Consider the following 19,842-nt stretch of genomic DNA (forward strand, 5'->3'; position numbering starts at 1 on the left):
ACACACACACACACACACACACACACACACACACACACACACACACAATGTGACCTCTCCCTCTGATTAGTTGGTTCCTCCCAAAACCTCTAATTTAAGGAGGAGGCCCAGTTCAACTAAGTCTTCATTCCTGTCCAGACTACATTCCTGACTCATCTTTATAGGCTTTCTTTATCATGACCCCACACCCTTATCCCTTTACACCTTCATTTTATGTTATTTTCCCCTACTGGAATGTAACCTCTTTCAGGACAGGGACTTTCTGCCCATATTTATATTTCTAGCATGTATTAAGCTCTTAGTAAGTGTTTGTTAACTTGACTACTTGAGTTTGTCTTTGTGGAGAGAAACTAGGATCGACAGACTAGTAATGTACAGAGATTAGTGATAGAAAGAAAACAAATATTATAGGGAACACTGACTATGTCATTGTTGGTCCTTTGTTCTGGAAGAGGACCAATGGCGTCAGGAGGGTGATGTCTTGACTTGCAAGTGAATTGGATTTCAGTGAGGCAGAGTTGTGCAAAGTCATAAGCCTCACTCTCTCTTCCAGAGTCATCAGAGTCCAGTGGCAAGGCATAGGTCAGGATGACTGGTGATAGCCCTCTGGTGGGAGGGGGGTCAGTGTTGAAAGGAAATGCCTTACCCTAGCTCCATTTCGTTTTGTTAAGTGGAATCCCTGGATTTGATCTAAAGGGGTTTTAGGGAAGTAATCCAGGGATATGCTGAGAGTTACAGGAAATTTTGCACCATAACTCAGATAAGATTTTGGATTGAGAGGTCCTGAGAAGAAGCAGGAGAAATGGGGCTTTAAAATGCCTAAGGACTTCTCTAGCTATCTGGCTGGATGGGTGCAGCTGACTAGGATTGGTTTGGCAAAAGAGCAGCCATTGAGGCTATCAAACTGGGAAACTCCTAACTATTAGCACCACAGCTAAAAATCAGCTAGCATTAGCAGTCAGCAATAGCAGTAACAGCTCAGTGAAGAAGCCCAGTCAGAGTGAACAGGGGTCAATAGCACTTCATTTGACTGGATGCTAACCCATTATTGGGGAATTCCTCAACTTAGACATCCTAAGATCCTCCTGGAAAGTAATTTCTTCCACCTTGGTCCATGTGACTGGAGGTCAATAAATCAAGAAGCAAGGCTATGAGATAAAAAGTTTAATTAGCATTAGATTAACAGGATAGGTGATTTGAGGGATTGTAAATTGTTAACCTTGGTGTCCTAGCAGTCAACAAAGATCAAGTTTATTTTAGTAGGGATGATTCTCTTTAGTTAAAACCAACATACCATCATGGTAGGAGGGGAAATCTTTAACTAATTTCAGTAGAATATCAAGGTGAGACTGGAGGTCTCCAAGATAGGGAGGCCACCTTCAAGTTAGAATCAGTGGCTCTATGCTGTTAGTGAAAAAATATAGACTGAGGGTCTTTTTACGCAAGTTTGTAGCTCTTTATTTGACCTCTAAGGCTACTTTTTCCGTGGAAATGTTTTTCCCAAAATCACGACATAGGCTTACCCATTTCCTCCACACTCCAAAGTACCTCAAACCTGGAGTAGATGCTGGGGGGGCCCAAACATTAATAAATAAAGGGGAGACCTGGTTAATATACAATACAGACATATAATTTGAGACTATTAAGTTAAAGGATCAATTTCTTTCTTTCTATTCATTGATAGCATCAAGCCTTTTTCACAAGATTATAAATATGACAACAAATATTTATCAGGCACTGGTTACCTGCAGAGTGTTGTGCTATGCCCTATGAGAGATTCAAAGTTTAGTTAGTACCCAGTCCCTACACTTAGAGTGTAGTAGGTTAAAATACCAACATAAAGAATACACATTACATAATAACCCCATTAGAGAGTCACCAAGCAAAATGCTATGTGGGCTTTAAGGAAAAGGTCATTACCAACTGGGAGTGGAGATTAGGGAAGGCTTCCTGGAAGATGCAACATTTTAATTGGCCTTTACAAGGTTGGAAGGAATTCAACAATCAAAGAGAAGGTAGTAAACAAACAACCCAACAAAATCAAAAGCATGAGAGCACAGCGTGTATGCCAGAAGGAGATTTGTGTAGCTCAGGCTGCACTTAGAGCATGTGGAAGGGAGTGATATTTAGGCAAGGCTAGACAAAAGGCTGGTAAGGGTCATTCAAGGTTGGGGATTACTTTGAATATTATGAAAAAAAATTATCTATTAGAGCAGTTTTTCCCAATCAAAACCATACTTTGGATGAGTAAAATGTCTAGATTCTGTGAACTCCTTGAGGGACTATTTCATTTAATAATCATTAAATTAAATAATTAAATTAAATTATTAAAATAGTAATTAAATTAAATTAATAATCATTAAATTAAAATTAAAATTAAAATGATTTAATAATCATTTATATAGTTACTATGTGCCAGGCATCGTGCTAAGAGCTTTTTTTGTTCAGTCATTTTTCAGTCATGTCTGACTTGATGACCCCATTTGAGGTTTTTTTGGCAAACATACTGGAGTGGTTTGCCACTTCCTTCTCCAGCTCATTTGACAGATGAGGAAACTGAGACAGAGTTAAGTGACTTGCCTAGAGTCACACAGCTAATAAGTGCCTGAGGCCAAATTTGAACTCAGTAAGAGTCTTCTGGACTCCAGGCCCAGCACTCTATCCACTGTACCAACTAGTTGCCCCTATAAACATATTTGATCTTCACAATAATCCTGGGAAGTAGGTGCTATTATTATCTCCATTTTGCAGTTGAGGAAACTGAAGCAAACATGTGAAGTTATTGCCCAGTATCAATCAGTCAATATTTTGTGAGCACCTACCATATTCCAAGAACTGTGCTAAATACAGAGGTTACAAAAAGAGGCAAAAGGCAGTCCTTGCCCTCAAGGGGCTTACGATTTAAGCTAAGTTTCACACAGCTAACTAGCTATCTAGTATCTGAGACTGCATTTGAATTCAGATCCTTTTGAAGTCAGACCAGCACTTACCCAATTCATCATCTACCTACCAATTTTGTCTTTGAACTCATAGAACATGGTAAATGCTTAAAAAATGCTTGTTGAACATATTGTCTATAGCAGACTTCATTGTTCTTGGCTAGGAACTTGGGGGAAAGAGGGTTCAGGGATGAGTGGCACAATTAATCCATCAACTACAGTTATTATGCACCTGCTACGTACCAAGCACTGGGGAATACAAAGACAAAAATCCTGGAAGATTCTGACTTCAAGTAGTTTATATTCTATTAGGGGAGACAACATATTTGTGTATATAAATACAAAATAAATGCAATATAAACACAAGGTAGTTAGGCAGGGCACTAGCTGGGGGAGGCAGGATGGTGGAAAGTATTTCTGTTAGTGAATCAGCAAAAGTTCTGTTGCAGTGATGCTTGAGTTAAGTGTTGAAGTGAGGAGGGATTCTGTGAGGCAGGAGTAAGAAAGAAGGGCATTCCTGATTTGAGAAGCAGCTAGTACAAAAGCAGAAAGACAGGAAATGGAGGCCTATGTGTGAGGAAGAGAGAGAAGGGCAGTTGGGCAGGACTGTGGCTTACAGGAAGAAGGATGATGTATAAGGAAGCTGGGGAAAGTTATATGTTATCAACAAATAAGCAACCGAGGGGGAAAAATTATTTTTTTAAGTAATTGGGTTTTTAAAAATAAGGATCTTTGACACTGGAAGTTTTGCTGACCAGTATATAATATGCCTGGCAGTTAGGTGGCTCAGTGGATGGAGTGCTGGGTCTGGAGTCCGGAAGCCCTGAATTCAACTCTTGGCCTCAGACACTAGCTGTGTGACCCTGGGCAAGTCACTAAACCCTGTTTGCCTCAGTTTCCTCATCTGTCAAATGAGCTGGAGAAGGAAATGGCAAACCATTCCAGTATGTTTGCCAAGAAAACTCCAAATGGGAACAGGACTGAAAAACAACTAAAAAATACGCTGAAGATTTACAGTTGAGAAGCACTGTACTAGATTTAAGTGCTTTGAGGAGGGGGACCAGGCCTTACTTATCTTTGTATTACCTACGACGCTTAAATACTATAAATACTCAGTAAATGCTTGTTGAATAAATCTATTCTGAAAAGGAGAAAAAAACTCCATACCACATAACTACCTCTAAAAGTTTATCCGTGTCATAGAAACTTAGGGTTCACTGCTAAAAACTTAGTTTTTAAACTTTTGGCATTTAGCCTCATCCAAGATGATACACTTAAACACTCTCTGAAATGAATATTTTTTTTTTTTAATTAACAGCCTATGGAGTAGTGGGCTGATTCTATTCATTCCACTCTATTCATAATCTTTGACAAATATTTACTAAGCAAGCATCCTCTATGTGAACGGCATGCTATCAAGCACTTTAAATATCCTTTCCTTATTTTTTGGTACACTGCCTTTCTGCCTCCCACTCCACTGCCATTCTAGGCACACCTCCATGAAAATGACTTTGTTTTTCAATATATCACCTGTTTCTTTTTGCCATTCTCCATTGTGATATCCTAATTCTAAAAATTATGTAAGTAAATATGGCTAGACTAAAAAGGTACCCACCCCAAGATGTTATAAACACAGGAGAATAGCAATTGCATAAGAAAACTCTCCTGCTCTGAAACTAGCTTGTTATGTTACAATAGAATGAGCATAGAATATGCCATCGGGGACCTAGGTTCAAACCCTGACACTACCACTTCACTACCCGTGTGTGACTCTGGGCAAGTCAGTTCACCTCTAATCCCCAATGAGGGAATTATACCAGTCTTCTTATGCCTTACTGCCTACCATTTACTCTTTGATCTATTAACACTGGCCTCCTAGCTGTTCCACAAACAGGGAGCATCCCATCTTTGTTCCTTGCGTTCTCTCTGGCTGTCCCCCATGCCTAGAACACTCTCTACTGATCTCCCAGGCTTCAAATCCCAAGCCTTCCCCAAACCCTTACAATCCAGCGTCTTTCCTTTTTAAATTGTTTCCTATTTAACTATATACTTTGCTTTGTATAGAAGTTTTAATATTGTCTTCCTCATTAGACCGTAAGCTCCTTGAGGGTAGGGATTGAATTTTGCCCCCTTTTTTTTTTATCCTCAACGCTTAGCACTGTGCCTGGCATATAGTAATCAATCAACCAATATTTATTAAGCTCCGGTGCTTGATTGATTACTATTAAGCTCCTATGGAGTTTGATTATTTAATGTTGATTGACTGATGAACTTTAACTTCCTACTGAACTCTAAATATATGATCTTATATTGAGGTATAGCGGTAAAACAACAACAACAACAACAACAACAAAGCGGTATGGGGCTTTTATTGACGTACAAGAAGTAAAGACAAAACATAAAAGCCGCATATCCTATGGGGTGGAAATAGGCTTCCACAAGGTGCCAGGCTGCCCACAGCCCCCATTAGCAGATTCCAACATTGAGGTTAAACGTTCGGAGGGAGCTGTTGGTGGAGTCACTGAGGGCTCTCACGTAGAGTCTACAAGAGGCTGAGGCTCTTTGAGCCACCACCAGACTCTGCTTCGGCCAGGACAAGCCCGGGAATGCATGCAGTCTGCAGCCCAGGACCTCAGCGGGCACAGCGCTGCTCGCTGTGGGATCACCTCCAGTCCAGTCAGAGCCTGGGGCCAAGGCACACAGTGGGGGCTCTCCTGGGGCCCCTGCGGGGCCAGAGGCACCAAACGAGCCTGGAGTCACGGGAGGCGGTGCAGATACCCGCAAGGGGAGGTAAAAAGGGCGCAACAGCAGCAGCAGCAACAGCAGCCGCTGCAAAGGGGCGCGGCCAGGGCGGGGCGGGCCCGGCACGGCTGTCTCTCCGCGGGGCTCACCCGGTAGCCCCCTCCCCAGCCAGTCCCTTCCCCTCTCTCTCCACTTCCGCTGCACCAGACCGGGGTAGTTGCTCTGCGGCATTGGAGCAAAATGCAAGCCTGGGGCTGAGTGGAGGAGAGGGAGGCGGCCCGCGGCGCTGCGCTGCGCCCGGGCGCAGGATGCGGCGGCGCTCCAAGCCGCAGCTGCAGCCGTCCCTAGGTCAGTGGCTGCGGCTGCTCTGGCTGCAGCCGCTGGCCTTCCTCCCCGTGGGCCTGGTGCAAGGGGAGGAGGTGGCGGCGTTATCAGGTAACCGTGCAACCTCGCTCGTTCACCCGCACTTTTCTGTCCTTGTTTCTCTCTTTTCTTCCCCCCCCTTCCCCCCCGCGCAAGGATGTTTTAGCAGTTGTGCGCCTGTCTCATTCGTGGGAGGGGAATTTGTTCTTCCAGTGAAAGCCCAGCCCCTGGCACCAAGACTTCTGGAGGCGGGCTGGTCTGGTCTGGTTCTTTCCCTCCTCCTCCACCTCGTCAATTTCCCTTATGTAAGTGACCCCAGCCAGATGTGTTGGAACACCTAACACGGGTTAGAAGGCGGGGTGCAGCTCTTTTTTTTTTTCTCCTCTCTCTCTCTCCTCAGCTTGCAGCCACACGCACCACCCCTGTACCTTCCAACTCTTGTACGGCCTCTCAGCCTCTTTCCTGTATGCACCATTTCTCAAAAGCCAGTTTTTTGTTTGTTTCCCTTCTATCTCAAAAGTCTGGACTCATCTTGCCAAATGTAGTGTCTCCTTTACTAACAGTTTCGCTGTATGGATGTATCTGAAACTTGGAGGCCTAGGTGCCAGGGACCTTGTCCCAGCGAAGCATGGAATGAAGGCTCCTGGTTCCCTCTTACGGCTCCCAACAACTTTCTTTGGCTTGTGGCAAGGAAGTGCAGAACTGAAAAAATATCTATCTTCCGGACCCTAGAAGACTATCAGTAGTTGGGGCCTGCAGGCTTCTAGCCCATTTAGTTTTTATTCCTACTCAAGTGCCGGAAACCCCATTTTTTCCCTCTTAACTTTCGATTGGGGGCAGTGTTTACCAGATTCATTTTGTTATCATCCCTGAGAATCAGTTTTTTTTTTTTCATTATGTGAGCGTCAGCAGTACTGCTTTTGATCACCCAGGTTCACAGTCCAGGCTTTGCCACTAAATTAACCGTGTCATCTTTAGCAAGTCGCTTAAGCCTCCTTAGGCCCCTCTTTCTTCATCTCTAAAATAAGGGGGTTGAATTTAATGATGGTGATTTATTGTACTCTCCTATTTCCCCAGAAACCCTCATCTCAAGAAATGGGGAACATGCAGGCCTCCACAAAGCTACCTTTCCCCTTTTGGAGAGAAGCCAGTCTGTTAAAGGGGAGGAGCTAGTGGTTGGCTAGCAGTAGAGAGTAGAAAGTTCGAGTGGAGAACCTACCCATGATTTTTGGCCAATAGGTGGAGCCCCTAGGACTTTGAAGTACATAGTTGTCTGAGAGGTCCGGATATCCAGTGTGTGAAATTCGCACTAAGTCAGTTTCCATTTCTGAAACCCTGCAGATTTTTTTCATTGACATCTCTGAACTGAGAAAGTCTGTTCTTGAAATTAAAAGCAGATCTGTGGGCATATCAGTGCATTTGATAATTACAGTCCCAATTTCATACTTCCTATAATAGGTCCTCTGGGGAAATAAAAATATTTAAAGACATCTGTTTAAGCAGGTCAGAGAGAAGTCATAGAGATTTCGAAATATAATTTAGTGTGAATTGATCCCAGTTGCCCCCTTGTTGCTTGAACCCATTCCATCTCTCATTAATAGGAACAAAAGACAAGCAAGTTTTGGTCCCAGAGTGAAACTTTCTCTGCTCTCTCTCCCAATAGTAAAGAAACCAAAACTGTTAAAGTACAGTTTGATAATCATTAGATTCATATTTTTGACTTGGTCATGTTTTGAAATATCTGTTTAACACATAAAGAAACTTAAATTTTATGGAAGTACTTGCTAAAATCATCTGAAGAAACAGGCTCTAGAACTGATTTAGGAGTCACAAAGACCTGAATTCAAGACCTGTCTTTGACACGTTAGCTATAGCATCATGGGCAAATCTCTTTAAGCTCTTGGTTAAGACAGTGACTCTGGAGGAGAGAGTGAGGCAGAGGACTTTTCAAAGCTCTGCCATTTTCAAAGCCCCAGTTCATGTACAAGTCAAGACATCACCTTCATGATGTCATTGGTCCTCTTAGAGAACGAAGGATCAACAACAAATTACATATGAGGTGCTGAGTTGCTGATGTTTCAGTGGAGTGAGTTCCAACTGGTGTTCTCTACACCCATAAAATCACAATTTCTGCACCAAAAAACCCTGACTGAAATTTTTTGGGGAGTAGTTTTAAGGTTGCCTAAGACTAGGAAGGTATTATCTTTTTTTTTTTTTAAGATAGCCAAAAACCAACCAAAACTGTATATTACTTCTGGAGTTTTGACTGAAGCTTTGTTTTACTGAGTTTGAACTTTTAAAAATAGTTTTGAATATAAGAAATAGAATAGTAATAAATAGAATCATATGTTTAGAGCCAGAAGAGACCTTAGAGTCCATTCAAACCAACCTCCCTCATTTTATGCATGAGGAAACTGAGGCGAAGGGAGGTTAAAAAAAGGCATCAACAAGTATTTATGTTTGTTGACACACACCTATGAACTCCTACTATGAGCCAGGCACTGTGCTAAGAGATAGGGATACAAAGAAAGACAAAAACCAGTCCCAGCTCCCAAGGAGCTCAATCTAATAGGGGAGACATTCATACATATATACAATATAGACAGGTAAAGACAGATTATTATTGGGGATAATCTCCATGGAACAGTACTAGCATTAAGGTAGATCAGGAAAGGCTTCTTGTAAAAAGTTGGATTTTAGCTGAGATTGAGAGAAGCCAAGAGGTGAGATAAGGAGGTAGAGTATTCCAGGCATAAAGGACGGAGGAGTGTAGTGTGGGAGCCAGGAGGCCAGTGTCACTGGATCATACTGGCGCATGTGGAGGGGAGTAAGGTATAAAAAGTCTGGAAATGTAGGAAGGGGACAAGTTATGAAGGGCTTTAAAAACTAAAGAGAGGATTTTGTATTTGATCCTGGAGGTAATAGGGAGTCACTGTCCTTGACCTTTGCTTTGGGAAGATCAATTTGGCAGCTGAGTGGAGGATAGACTGGAATGGGAGAGACAGACCAGAAGGGTATTGCAGTAGTCTAGGGTTGAGATAAAGCGGGCCTGCATCAGGATGATGGCATCGTCAATGGAAATAAGGGAGTGTATACTATATATGGGAAGAGAAAATCAACTGGACTTGATTACTGCTTGGATATGGGTGATAGAAAGTGTGAAGAGTTGAGGTTTTGAACCTGGGTGATTAGAAAGTCAAATGACTTCCAAGGGTCACACAGCTTGAACCCAGGTATTTCTGACTCCAATTTCAGTGCTATTACTGCCTTATAAATGAAAAAAAGTGTTTATGGGGGAGGAACAGTCGATTATTGATTGGTTGATGAAATCTGTTTCTGAAAAATTACATAAATCGTACAGAAATGATTTAGGGAGGGCCTTACTGTTTGAAGAAGATCTGAAATTTAATCATTTGATCATTTAGTAATGAAATTAATTACATCTATTTTGGAAGTTTAGATTTATGTGGGATGTTCTCAAACTGAGGTACATCTATACAAACAAAGAATCAAGCTCTTAAGTAAGACTTAATGTAAATCTTGAGTAAGACTTAGTGAAAAGATAGCCAAAGAACTAAGTCAGAGGATGAGATGTGAATCATTCCATGGCTGATCAGACATCCAAGCATGGTGTAATGGAAAGAACATTGGATTTGGAGATAGAGGGCTTGGTTTGAATTCCATCTCTGCTACTTACTCCTACAACCTGTGTGACCTTGGACAAGCTCTTTAGCCTTTCTTGTGTCTCAGTTTCCTCAAGTCCCTTCCATGTCTAAATTATCTGATCTCCGATGGACTTGCTAGGACAAAACATCATAAGGATAGCAGCTAGGACTGTTCCACACAAGAATATTGTAACCACTTTGAGGTGAAAAATGCCATTCCTGGGTCCTACAAGATAAGGCAGAGACAAGATTTCCCCAGATCTTTTGAAAGGATCAGATTTGTAAGAGTCACACAGATAAGGGTCTTAATTAGGTAGAAAATAAAGGGTGTGAGTGACTAGTCTTAATACCAAAAGGGAATTGTGCAGATTCTTATCAGACATGGCATTCTACTTGGATAGTCATTTTTTTTTTTAAATTGTTTTTCCGCTCTATTTCATTTTCAAAATTTGTGTTATTTATGCTTTGCTCCTCAAACATACCAAAAGAGCTTTCCCATTTAACCAAGAAAAACAGTTACTGATTGTGTTTGCAACATTCCAAACCTACAGAGGCAGCTGGGAGGTAAAGTGGTTGGTGTGCTAGGCCTGGAGTCTGGAAGACTCAGATTAAATGTGACGAAAGATACTTATTAGCTGTGGGACCCTAGGCAACTCACTTGACCTCTTTAGCCTCAGTTTCCTCATCTATAAAATGGGGATCTTAATAGCACCTTCATAGCATTATAACTGTCCGAGGGTTATTGTGAGGAGCAAGTGAGATAATATTTATGAAGTGCTTAGCACAATGCTTGGCACAGTAGTAGACACTTAATGAATGCTTGCTTGTTCGTTTCATCCTTTCTAGAGCCCCCCAGCTCTCTTTGGAGAAGAGAAAGATGCTTTTTCATCTCTGAGTGGTCATTTCATAGCATAGATGTATTTGACTCATTCGAATACAAAGCAGTTTTAAAAACTGTCCTCATACATTTCGTCCGTTCGTCTATTAAAATCATATGAGACTGTGACAGATGTAGCTATGGAGATAATGTTGTTTAGTGAGCCATTCAGTACTGACATCAAGTGAGGTGATAAGGACATTATATATTTGCCTAAGGAGTCCACCACTGACATGGAAAATGTCCAGGCAGAAGTCCAAATAAAAAGATTCCCTAGTTTTTTCCTTTTCTTTTTAAACTTTTAATTGATGACTCTTGGTTTTATATTGCCTACATTCTCCAATATATTTCTCCCTCTTCCTCTTCTCAGAGAACCATGTTTTATTAAAGAATGTTTTAAGGAGAAATAAAAACATTTTTTCAGAAAAACTAACACTTCAAGTCTGACATCATATGCCATGTTCCATATCAGTGGTCCTCATCACTTCCAAAAAGGAAGGTACATTTTCATATTTCTCTTTTGGAGCCAATCTTGATCATTAAAATTTCCCAATATTCAGTTTCAGTTATTTTGTTGTTTTTTTTTCCATTTACTTTGTTGTAATTGCAAATATTGTTTTCCTGTTCTGCTTATTTCACTTTGCATTCATTCATATAAGCCTTCCCATGTTGTTGTTCGTCTCATCATGAATTGACTCATCGTATCTGACTCATGCTTCCATTTGTGGGATTTTCTTGGCAAAGATACTGGAATGGTTTGCTTTTCCTTCTCCAGCTCATTTGACAGATGAAGAAACTGAGGCATACAGTGCTAAGTGACTTGCCCATGGTCACACAGCTAGTAAGTGTCTGAGGCCAGAGTTGAATTCAGGAAGATGAGTCTTCCTGACTTCAGGCCCAGCACTGTGTGCTACCTAGCTACCATATAAGCCTTCCCATATTTCTCTGTATTCATTTCTTTTTTCCCTAGCCAAAGACAAGGTTTATTAGGACATCCACCATATTGGCCAGACTCTTAAGGAATCTGAACATTACTGAGCTGTTGGCTAGATTATAAGAATCTGAGCAGTGGCAGGATTTTAAGGATCTGAGCACCTTAATGGAGCCCAGATGGACCTTATATTCAGACAGACTGTGGGAAGGATCTAGGAGTGGCCGAGTAGTTTGGGATGACTGGAGGAGGGGTCTAAGGAAGATCTGGATGGGAATGGTCAGTAAGCTGGGGTGAACAGAACTCCTGGGAACTGGACCGCATGGCCAAGGGAGAATGGAATCTAGATAGGAGTAAAGGTGGGAAGGGGAGGTGCATCTGGAGGTAGATTGGGTGTAGGCAATAATGAAAGGCTAGTTGATAGGATTATAGCCTCAGGCAAATGCCAGAGGTTTGGCCATGTGGGAAAGTCCAAGGTTTTTCCTTTTTGGGGTCCAGATCCCATCCTCATCATTCTCCCCTCAAACAAATTCTTTAAGGTGAGGGGTGAAGGTCTTGGCTTCTGAAACTGCTTCCTGTAGTTTAGAAGACACAAATCTGACAGAAAAGACTTACAGGGCCCGGATATGACAGGATCAAACATCCTTAGCTCTGTTTGGATTCAGATAATTCAGTTTTCCAACCATGCAGTATCAAATCCACCTCATAGCCAGACTCAGGAATAGCCAGATGGGTAACATTCCTTTTCAAAGGAATATAATGGAGAAACTGAACCAGGAGGATCCCATCTTAGACAGAGGCTAAAATTGTCCTCTCAGCTTTTCCCAATGCTGATTTCCCACCAATATCACATTCTCACTGAGTAGCTTGGGGCATTTCTCTTAGATGGTGGATTATTGATTATCAGTGGATTATTATGATCCATCAGACAACTCAAAATAAAATCCTATGAGCTTTTACCTTAAACAGCAAGCTTCACTAATCACAGTTTAGGAAAAATTTTTCCAGGATTTACATCTCCATTTGTCCTGGTGTAAAAAGCCAATTGTTAGAGATTGTTTCTATGTACTTGCAAATTCTCAGCAAGACAAAACCCAAACAAGTTTTTTGGCAAGTTTACACACTAAAACAATAACCAACAATAAACCAAATTATTTTAGTGGTAACCAAATTATGAAAAGTTGCTTGACATAACTGACGGAATAACAGTTTGAATTTGAAACAAACCCATTATCAATCAGGTGACTTCAATTTTGTTAAACACATTTCCAAATTACTTTACACAGAGAATCAACATCTCATCATTAACAGTTAAAGCTACAACTTTAAAAGAGGGTGCTTACCCACCTTCAGAGGCTAGCTTCTTTACCTTAATTAAGCAGGATGTGCTGAACCTGGGTGGTGCTTCCAGGCAAAGGTCGCCCCAGGGCCCAAGGCCACTGCCAGGGGGGCCCATGCTGTAGAAGGTGAATGGGGGGGTGTGTTTGTGTGGGGGGGGGGGGGGTTCGGAGGGGCTGGTGTGTGTGTGTGAAACACTTCTAAGAGAAGGATTAACAGATACCCTCTTGACTCAAGGGAAGGGAATGATCAGGGATGTAAGGAGATGTTTTAAAACTCCTTAATGAATGATCACAAAACTTCCAGAATCTGCTAAGATTTTTTTTGCTGTTCTAACTTTTCCCTGTAACCTCCATAAAAGAGGATTCAGGGGTGCAAAGGGAAGGGAGTAAGTAAGTCTCAGGGAACCAAAAACCCCCTGCAGTTTTCCCAATTTCCTAGTGCCAAGAGAATTGACAGAATTGGGCATATGCTTCCAGATAGGGCATTGATCCTTGTCCTCTATGCTGTGGAAGGTGTACCCAGGTTCATGGTCTCCAACCAAACGAGTGGACCAAGAGCCTGAGAGCGTCAGGCCAAGTGTGAGATAGCTTTGTAATTGTCTGCCTGAAAAGCACCTCCAAGCCTTTCTAGGTGCTTGGAGAGCAACCCCAAATGCAGGGCAAGAAAGAAGGGTGGGGAGGCTTACATACCTTCCAGTCTTGGCTGGAGAAGAACTCGGGGTTAGGCTGATTCCCTGTATGGGCCACCAAAATGTTGAGGTTTGGGGGCTTAAGGGTGCTGGGACCCCAAAATCATGACATATGGGTTCTGCCCAAATGAATTCGACCCAAGTCTTCTTTCAGCCAAAGACAAGGTTTATTAGAGCAGCCACCATATTGGTCAGACTCTTAAGGAATCTGAACTTTACTGAGCTATTGGCTAGATTATAAGAATCTGAGCAGTGGCTCGATTTTGAGAACCTGAGCCTGTATTCATCATTTCTATCAGCAAAATAATATTCATTACCTCCATATGCCACAATTACTTAATTATTCCCCGATTTGTTTAGTTATTCTCCAGATCTTACAAGCATCTACTTTGTTTCCATTTCTTTGCTATGACAAAAATTGCTTCTATAACTATTTTGTTGTATGTGGAACCTTTTTTTTTTTCCTCATTGATATCCTTGAGATACACATGGACCAATAGTATCTCTGAGCCAAGGGGTATGAGCATTCTTAACATAGTTCTATATTGTTTTCCAGAAACATTAGACCAATTCATACTTCCAGCACTAGGGTGTGTATTATTGGACCTGTCTATCCACTATTCTTCCAACATTGGTTGTTCCCAGATATTGTTGTCTTTACCAGTTTGCTAAGGGTGAAGTAAAACCTTAGAGTTGTTTTGATTTGCAATTCTTTTGAGAACTGTTTATTCAGATCTTTTGAACATGCATTAACCTGGGAGTAGTTTTTGGCCTTATATATTTGTTTTAATTCCCTGTATTGCTTGGGTGTTAGACTCCCATAAGATATATTTGATGCAAAGATATTTTCCCAGTTGTCTCCTACCCTTCTCATCCTAGTTGCATGAATTTTGTTTGTACAAAAGCTTTTCAGTTTTGTGCAGATAAAATTACTGACTTTATTTTTAGTCATGACTTCTACCCACTATTTGGTTAAGAATTCTCTCTCCAGTCATAGCTATATAAGCTACCTGATCTGCTTTTTTAATCATCTGACTTTTAATATCCTGGTCATATATACATTTTGAGCTCATTGTGATAAACACATACACACATACATATACACACACACGCACGTGTGTGTGTGTGTACATGTATATTTATACGTATATGGTGTAAGATGCTGGTCTAAACCTAATTTCTGCCAAACTGCTTTCTCGTTTGGTAAATTCTTATTAAATAGAGAATACTTCCTCAATTTCTGTTCTTGGATTTATTTAATATCTTTCAGGGGTTTTAGTCCATGATGCATCAGTCCTTCCACCTGCATTTCTTCTAATTCTTTTAGTTCAGCTTAAATCTTTATCCCCTTATGTTCTTTCTTTTTTCTTGTTCTTTTATCATATAGTGCTTTTTAAAACAATGACCTCTAACCATGAAATTATTCATTTCATTAGTAAGTCTTCCCATGATAGTTGTATTTGTTTACCTTTCTTATGTTGTTCTTGTCTGAAGTGTTTGTAAGTCAAATACTTTGGTTACACCTGTTTGCTTATTTTTTTTTTATTTACAGGAATATCTCAGATGTGCCTCCTTTTTGTTGAATTTCCATCTTTTTTCATTATTTATTAGACTCAGGTTTACAGGGAATGTCATTTTGGGTTGTATCTTAAGTTCCTTTGCCTTTCAATGTATACTATTCCATTCTTTTCTGAAATTTCTCATGAAGGCAGAATAATCTTATGTTATTTGAGGGTTTTTTCCCCTTCATAATTGAAGATCTTTTTCCTTGCTACTTGCAAAATTTATTGTTAATCATTGAAATGGTTAACAACTAAATATCTTGGAGTTTAAAGTGTGGTTTTTTTGTTTGTTTTCCCTGGCAGCTCACTATAGATTCTCTCATTCCATGCTTTGTTATCCGTGTTCAGAAGTTCTGGATGGTTTTCTTGTATGTTTTTCTTGCAGTAGTGGTATTTGATTTTGTTTTTGTTTTTTAATCTATGATAGGACCTTAGATGTAGAGCTGGCAAATCCCTCAGAGACCATTTAGTCCAGCAATCTCATTTTGTAAATGAGGAAACTGAAGCCCGGGGAGGTTAAATACCTTGCCCGTGTTCATACAGGTCGTAAGCATCAGAAGTATGAGTTGAACCCAAGTCCGCTGACTTCAAACTATGATTCTTAACTTGGCTCTGCCCATCTTTAAGGTCAATGTAAGATTCATGGCCCATTGTACAGAGTGACATTACTAGAGTCAGAGAGACCTGAGTTCAAATATAATTTCAGACACTTACTAGGTATGTGACCCTGGACAGGCCACTTAACCTCTAATTGCCACAGTTTTCTTAACTGTAAAATGAAGATAATAATAGCACATACATTCCAGGGTTGTCAGAATCAAATGAGATAGTATTTGTAAAGCAATCTTAAAGTGCTATAGAAATGCTAGTTATTATTATCATTATCATTGTTATCATTATTATTCTTGGTAGTGAGAGAGAGAGAGATGAAGAGGATTAGAGAAATTGACTAATCTGCAAACTTGCTGATCATGTCGCTAGGATTCCTTATTTATTAATTTCAAGATTCTACAAATACTAGTATTTGTAGATGTCATTGGAAAGCCAAAAATTTTTTCAGTGAAATCCCTAGCAGTGCAACATTGATCTATGCATGCACCCTAAAATAAAAAAGTAGATGGAAAATCTCAGATTCCCCAGGCTCTGATGTTTATCCCAATGAACAAACAACTCTGAAGTAGTCAGCTGATATGTATGTTTTAAAAGTAATTGAACTATCCATACCCTTTGACCCAGTCAATTACAACTCCATATATAACAAAATATTCATCACAGTATTACCATCTTTGTGACAGTCAAAAACTGGAAACCAGTCAATTAACAAGTACTCATTAATTATGTATGTTTTAAAAGTAACTAAACTATCCATACCCTTTGACCTAGTCAGTTACAACTCCATATATAACAAAATATTCATCACAGCATTATCATCTTTGTGACAGTCAAAAACTAGAAACCAGTCAATTAGCAAGTATTCATTAATCACAGACAGAGGGTGCCTATTAACTTTGTTGTTCAGTCATTTTTCAGGTGTTTCTGACTGTGTGTGACCCCACTTGGGATTTTCTTGGCAAAGATACTGGCATGGTTTGCCGTTTCTTTCTCCAGTTCATTTTAAAGATGAGGAAACTAAGGCAAACAGTGTTAAGTGACTTGCCCAGGATCATACAGGCCAGATTTGAACTCAGGAAGATGACTTTTCCTGACTCCAGGTCTGGCACTTTATCTGCTGCACCTCTTAGCTGCCTTACCAACTAGAGAATGACTAAACAAATTGTGGTATTTAAATGAAATGGAATATTATTGTGCTGTAAGGAATGACAAATATGAGGAAATCAGAGAGACTTACATGTGTTTATGCAGAGTGAAGAGAATGAACCAAGTGAACAGTATGTACGACTACAGTAATATAAGTGAAAATGACACAAAAATGCTGTGGATTAATTGGAGTGACGTATCTTGGTCCCAGTGTAAAGAGGAACAAATGAGGCTTAGTTGATAAAGTGTGGGCTTGGAGTCAGAAAACTACGAGGTCAAATACTTCCTCAGACACATACTAGTTGTTGGGACCTTAAGCAAGTCATTTAGCTTTCCAAGCCTTAGTTTCCCTATCTGTAAAATGAAAATGTTCAGCTCATAGGCCTTAAAGGTCTCTTCCAGCTCTAAATCTATAATCTTATGATCCCTATGGAATAGATGGATTTTGGTTATACAATGATGCATATTCTTCCAGGTTTGATGGCTTTGTTGATTAGGTTTTAGAGGATTCAGTAATGGGGAGCATATCAGGAAATGATTTTAATATTTTTAAAGGGGATAAATGAAAGTTAATGGGCAAAAAAATGTATATCTTGGCTTGGTACTTGAAATAAGCAGTAAGCTGAGCCCAGAATGGATTAGGAGGAAGAGATCAGTTTAAAACTCATTTGGGAATGTATGTGGTGCTGTCAGTGAGGTCAGACTGCTGGCTGCTGCAAAAGCCCATCTCGTGACTTCCCCAGCGACACCGTATAGCGAATCATGGAACACTAAGTTCTTAGAAGAATTGAAATTATATTTAACTCAAAGGTCAATAGAAATACACATGGTGGGAGTGAGAAGGCTGCAGCATGTTACTAACAATGATTCTTGGGAGAAGTAGTATAAAAGACATTATTGACCAAGTGTGAGGAATTTAGGTTAAATGCTGTGTTTTTTAAAATAATGGAACAATTGTTTCAAAGGTAAAACATCTGAAGAGGCAAATGGGGAATCCGCATCTCTATTTGGGGCAGGGTGGGGAGGAGAACATAACAGAAGGAGAACCTTTGAAGCTCTATAGGGATGAGGTTCTTCTCACATAGGTTAGAGATGGACCATCTGAAGAGGAAACAGCATCTTCTTCTCTAATGATGTAGATTCAGGTGCTTTGAAGAGAGGAAAGAAGTCATCCAATATTAGTCGGAAGAAAAAGAGACAAGACGTGATATTTGGCAACTTTCTGCCGAGGGTGTTACAACAGAAGTAATACTGAACTGACCTAAATAACAGGCCAGGTATGCAGTCTTCCCAAAACATTTATGTGGAATGTAGAGTCATAGATTTAGAGTTAAAAGAGACTTTAGAGGGCATTTTGTCTAAATCTCTCATTGTACAGATGAAGAAACTGAGACCCAGAGAAATTTTGAGGGAAAGCTTCCCAAGCATGCATAGATATTACAATTAGTATCCACCTCTGATGATTCCTGCAGGAATGAATGATATCACCAGAAGTGATCTCAAAATCAGTGCTAGGAATTGTGAAGTCCTGGACAAGAAGTTGAAGACCTTAGGAGTACAGATGGCATTATCTTTGTTGCATCTCATTAAAAGACCAGGCTTCAGAAATGAAGGGTGCATTTGAGATATGAATAGCACATTAAGAAAATGGAATCAGAACGAGATTTTTGGACTACATGTTTTGGATAGAAGAAACGATGGGCTCTTATGTAAGGATGCAGGGTGTGTATGTGTGTGTGGACAAGTAACAATATGTCCAAATGGGAGAGTATGGCAAATTGATCAAGATAGATTTAAATTGTAAAGGAGAGGAAGAGGAAGAAAATTGTCTGTACATTTATGTGTGTATGTATGTATGTGTGTATATATCCACCTACCAGATACGATACAGAATAAAAAATACAGCATGGGAGAAAATTAGTAGAGAGGAGCAGTAATTCCCAAGAGAAGTGAACCAAAGATCTTAATAGAAGGAGGCAAATTTTACATTATAGTTAGAGACTCTAGTTACATCATAGTTAGAAACTGAGCCTTAGTTTAAATAATATGCCAGAGTCACATAGCTAATACAGTTTTTGAACCCAAGTCTTCCTGATTTCAAATCTAGCACTGCTGTTGTCTCTAGCATAAGATTCATGAATGAAATATCACTGCAGAAAAGATTATTCCAAAGGAACAAAACTGATTAAAGAAGCAGTGGCATAGCATTGTGTAGTAAGATATGCTTTTGAAGCAGTACAAGAATTAGAGGGATAATTTATCCTGAAGATCTTGTTAAGTGAGGGTTAGTGGAGAAAAGATAATATCAAAATGGTGGGAACCTTGGGAGAACGACTGTCCCATCTTAGAGTTTGTGGTTGAGGAGCAAAGAAAATCTGGCCATAGTCTGAAACATTTACTACATTTTGAGAGAGTAGATTGAAAAGATTTCAAAGAAGAATATGGCTTAAAATTACTACTAAGTTATCTGAAAGGAATGAGAGCCATTTAGGATGAAATTCTGATGACACAAATTATTCCAGTTAAGAAAGAAATGGGGAGATAGCTAAACAGACTGATGAGCATACATAGGGAATTTATTGACCACCTTCAATTTAAAAAAAAAACTTATTTAGAAGGTAGAGACAATGGAGGATGGATATTGTCAAGTGGTAGCATCTTTTCAGAGCAGTCCGGAGTACTGAAGTTATGAATGGTATAGGCAATGTCACGGGCTTTTTGTAGCCATGTTAGATGCAAGATAATGGAGAACTAGAAAAAGTGCTTAAGGTAGATGGGATGGTGATAATGGATAACAGAGAATGCAGGCCTACTGAGCTCATATTTTGCTTCTGCTTTCCTTGGAAAAGAACCTAGAAAGTCCTTCAGTAGGCAAACATCTGACTTCCCTTGTAGGTAGATGGATTAGGCAGGCAAGGGCTACAGAAGCTTAGAACACACACACACACACACACACACACACACACACACACACAC

General features: G+C 40.1%; 1 protein-coding gene across 2 annotated transcripts in view; it reads left to right on the forward strand.

Moving 5' to 3' along the window:
• Positions 1–5,349: 5,349 nt before the first annotated feature.
• The window catches only part of NEMP2 (nuclear envelope integral membrane protein 2), a 41,230-nt gene continuing 26,737 nt past the window's right edge, over positions 5,350–19,842 (forward strand). The window contains exon 1 of one of the 2 annotated variants that reach the window (XM_027865954.1): positions 5,350–5,729. In XM_027865954.1, coding sequence (XP_027721755.1) covers positions 5,546–5,729 — 184 coding nt within the window. In that variant the 5' untranslated portion in view covers positions 5,350–5,545. Of the gene's footprint in view, positions 5,730–5,974; positions 6,117–19,842 lie in introns of those variants that run through there. The other variant, XM_027865955.1, reaches the window with a different exon arrangement.

Source organism: Vombatus ursinus, unplaced genomic scaffold (genome assembly GCF_900497805.2).
Source record: "Vombatus ursinus unplaced genomic scaffold, bare-nosed wombat genome assembly UNPS02014779.1, whole genome shotgun sequence".
In the NCBI taxonomy this organism is placed as follows: domain Eukaryota; kingdom Metazoa; phylum Chordata; class Mammalia; order Diprotodontia; family Vombatidae; genus Vombatus; species Vombatus ursinus.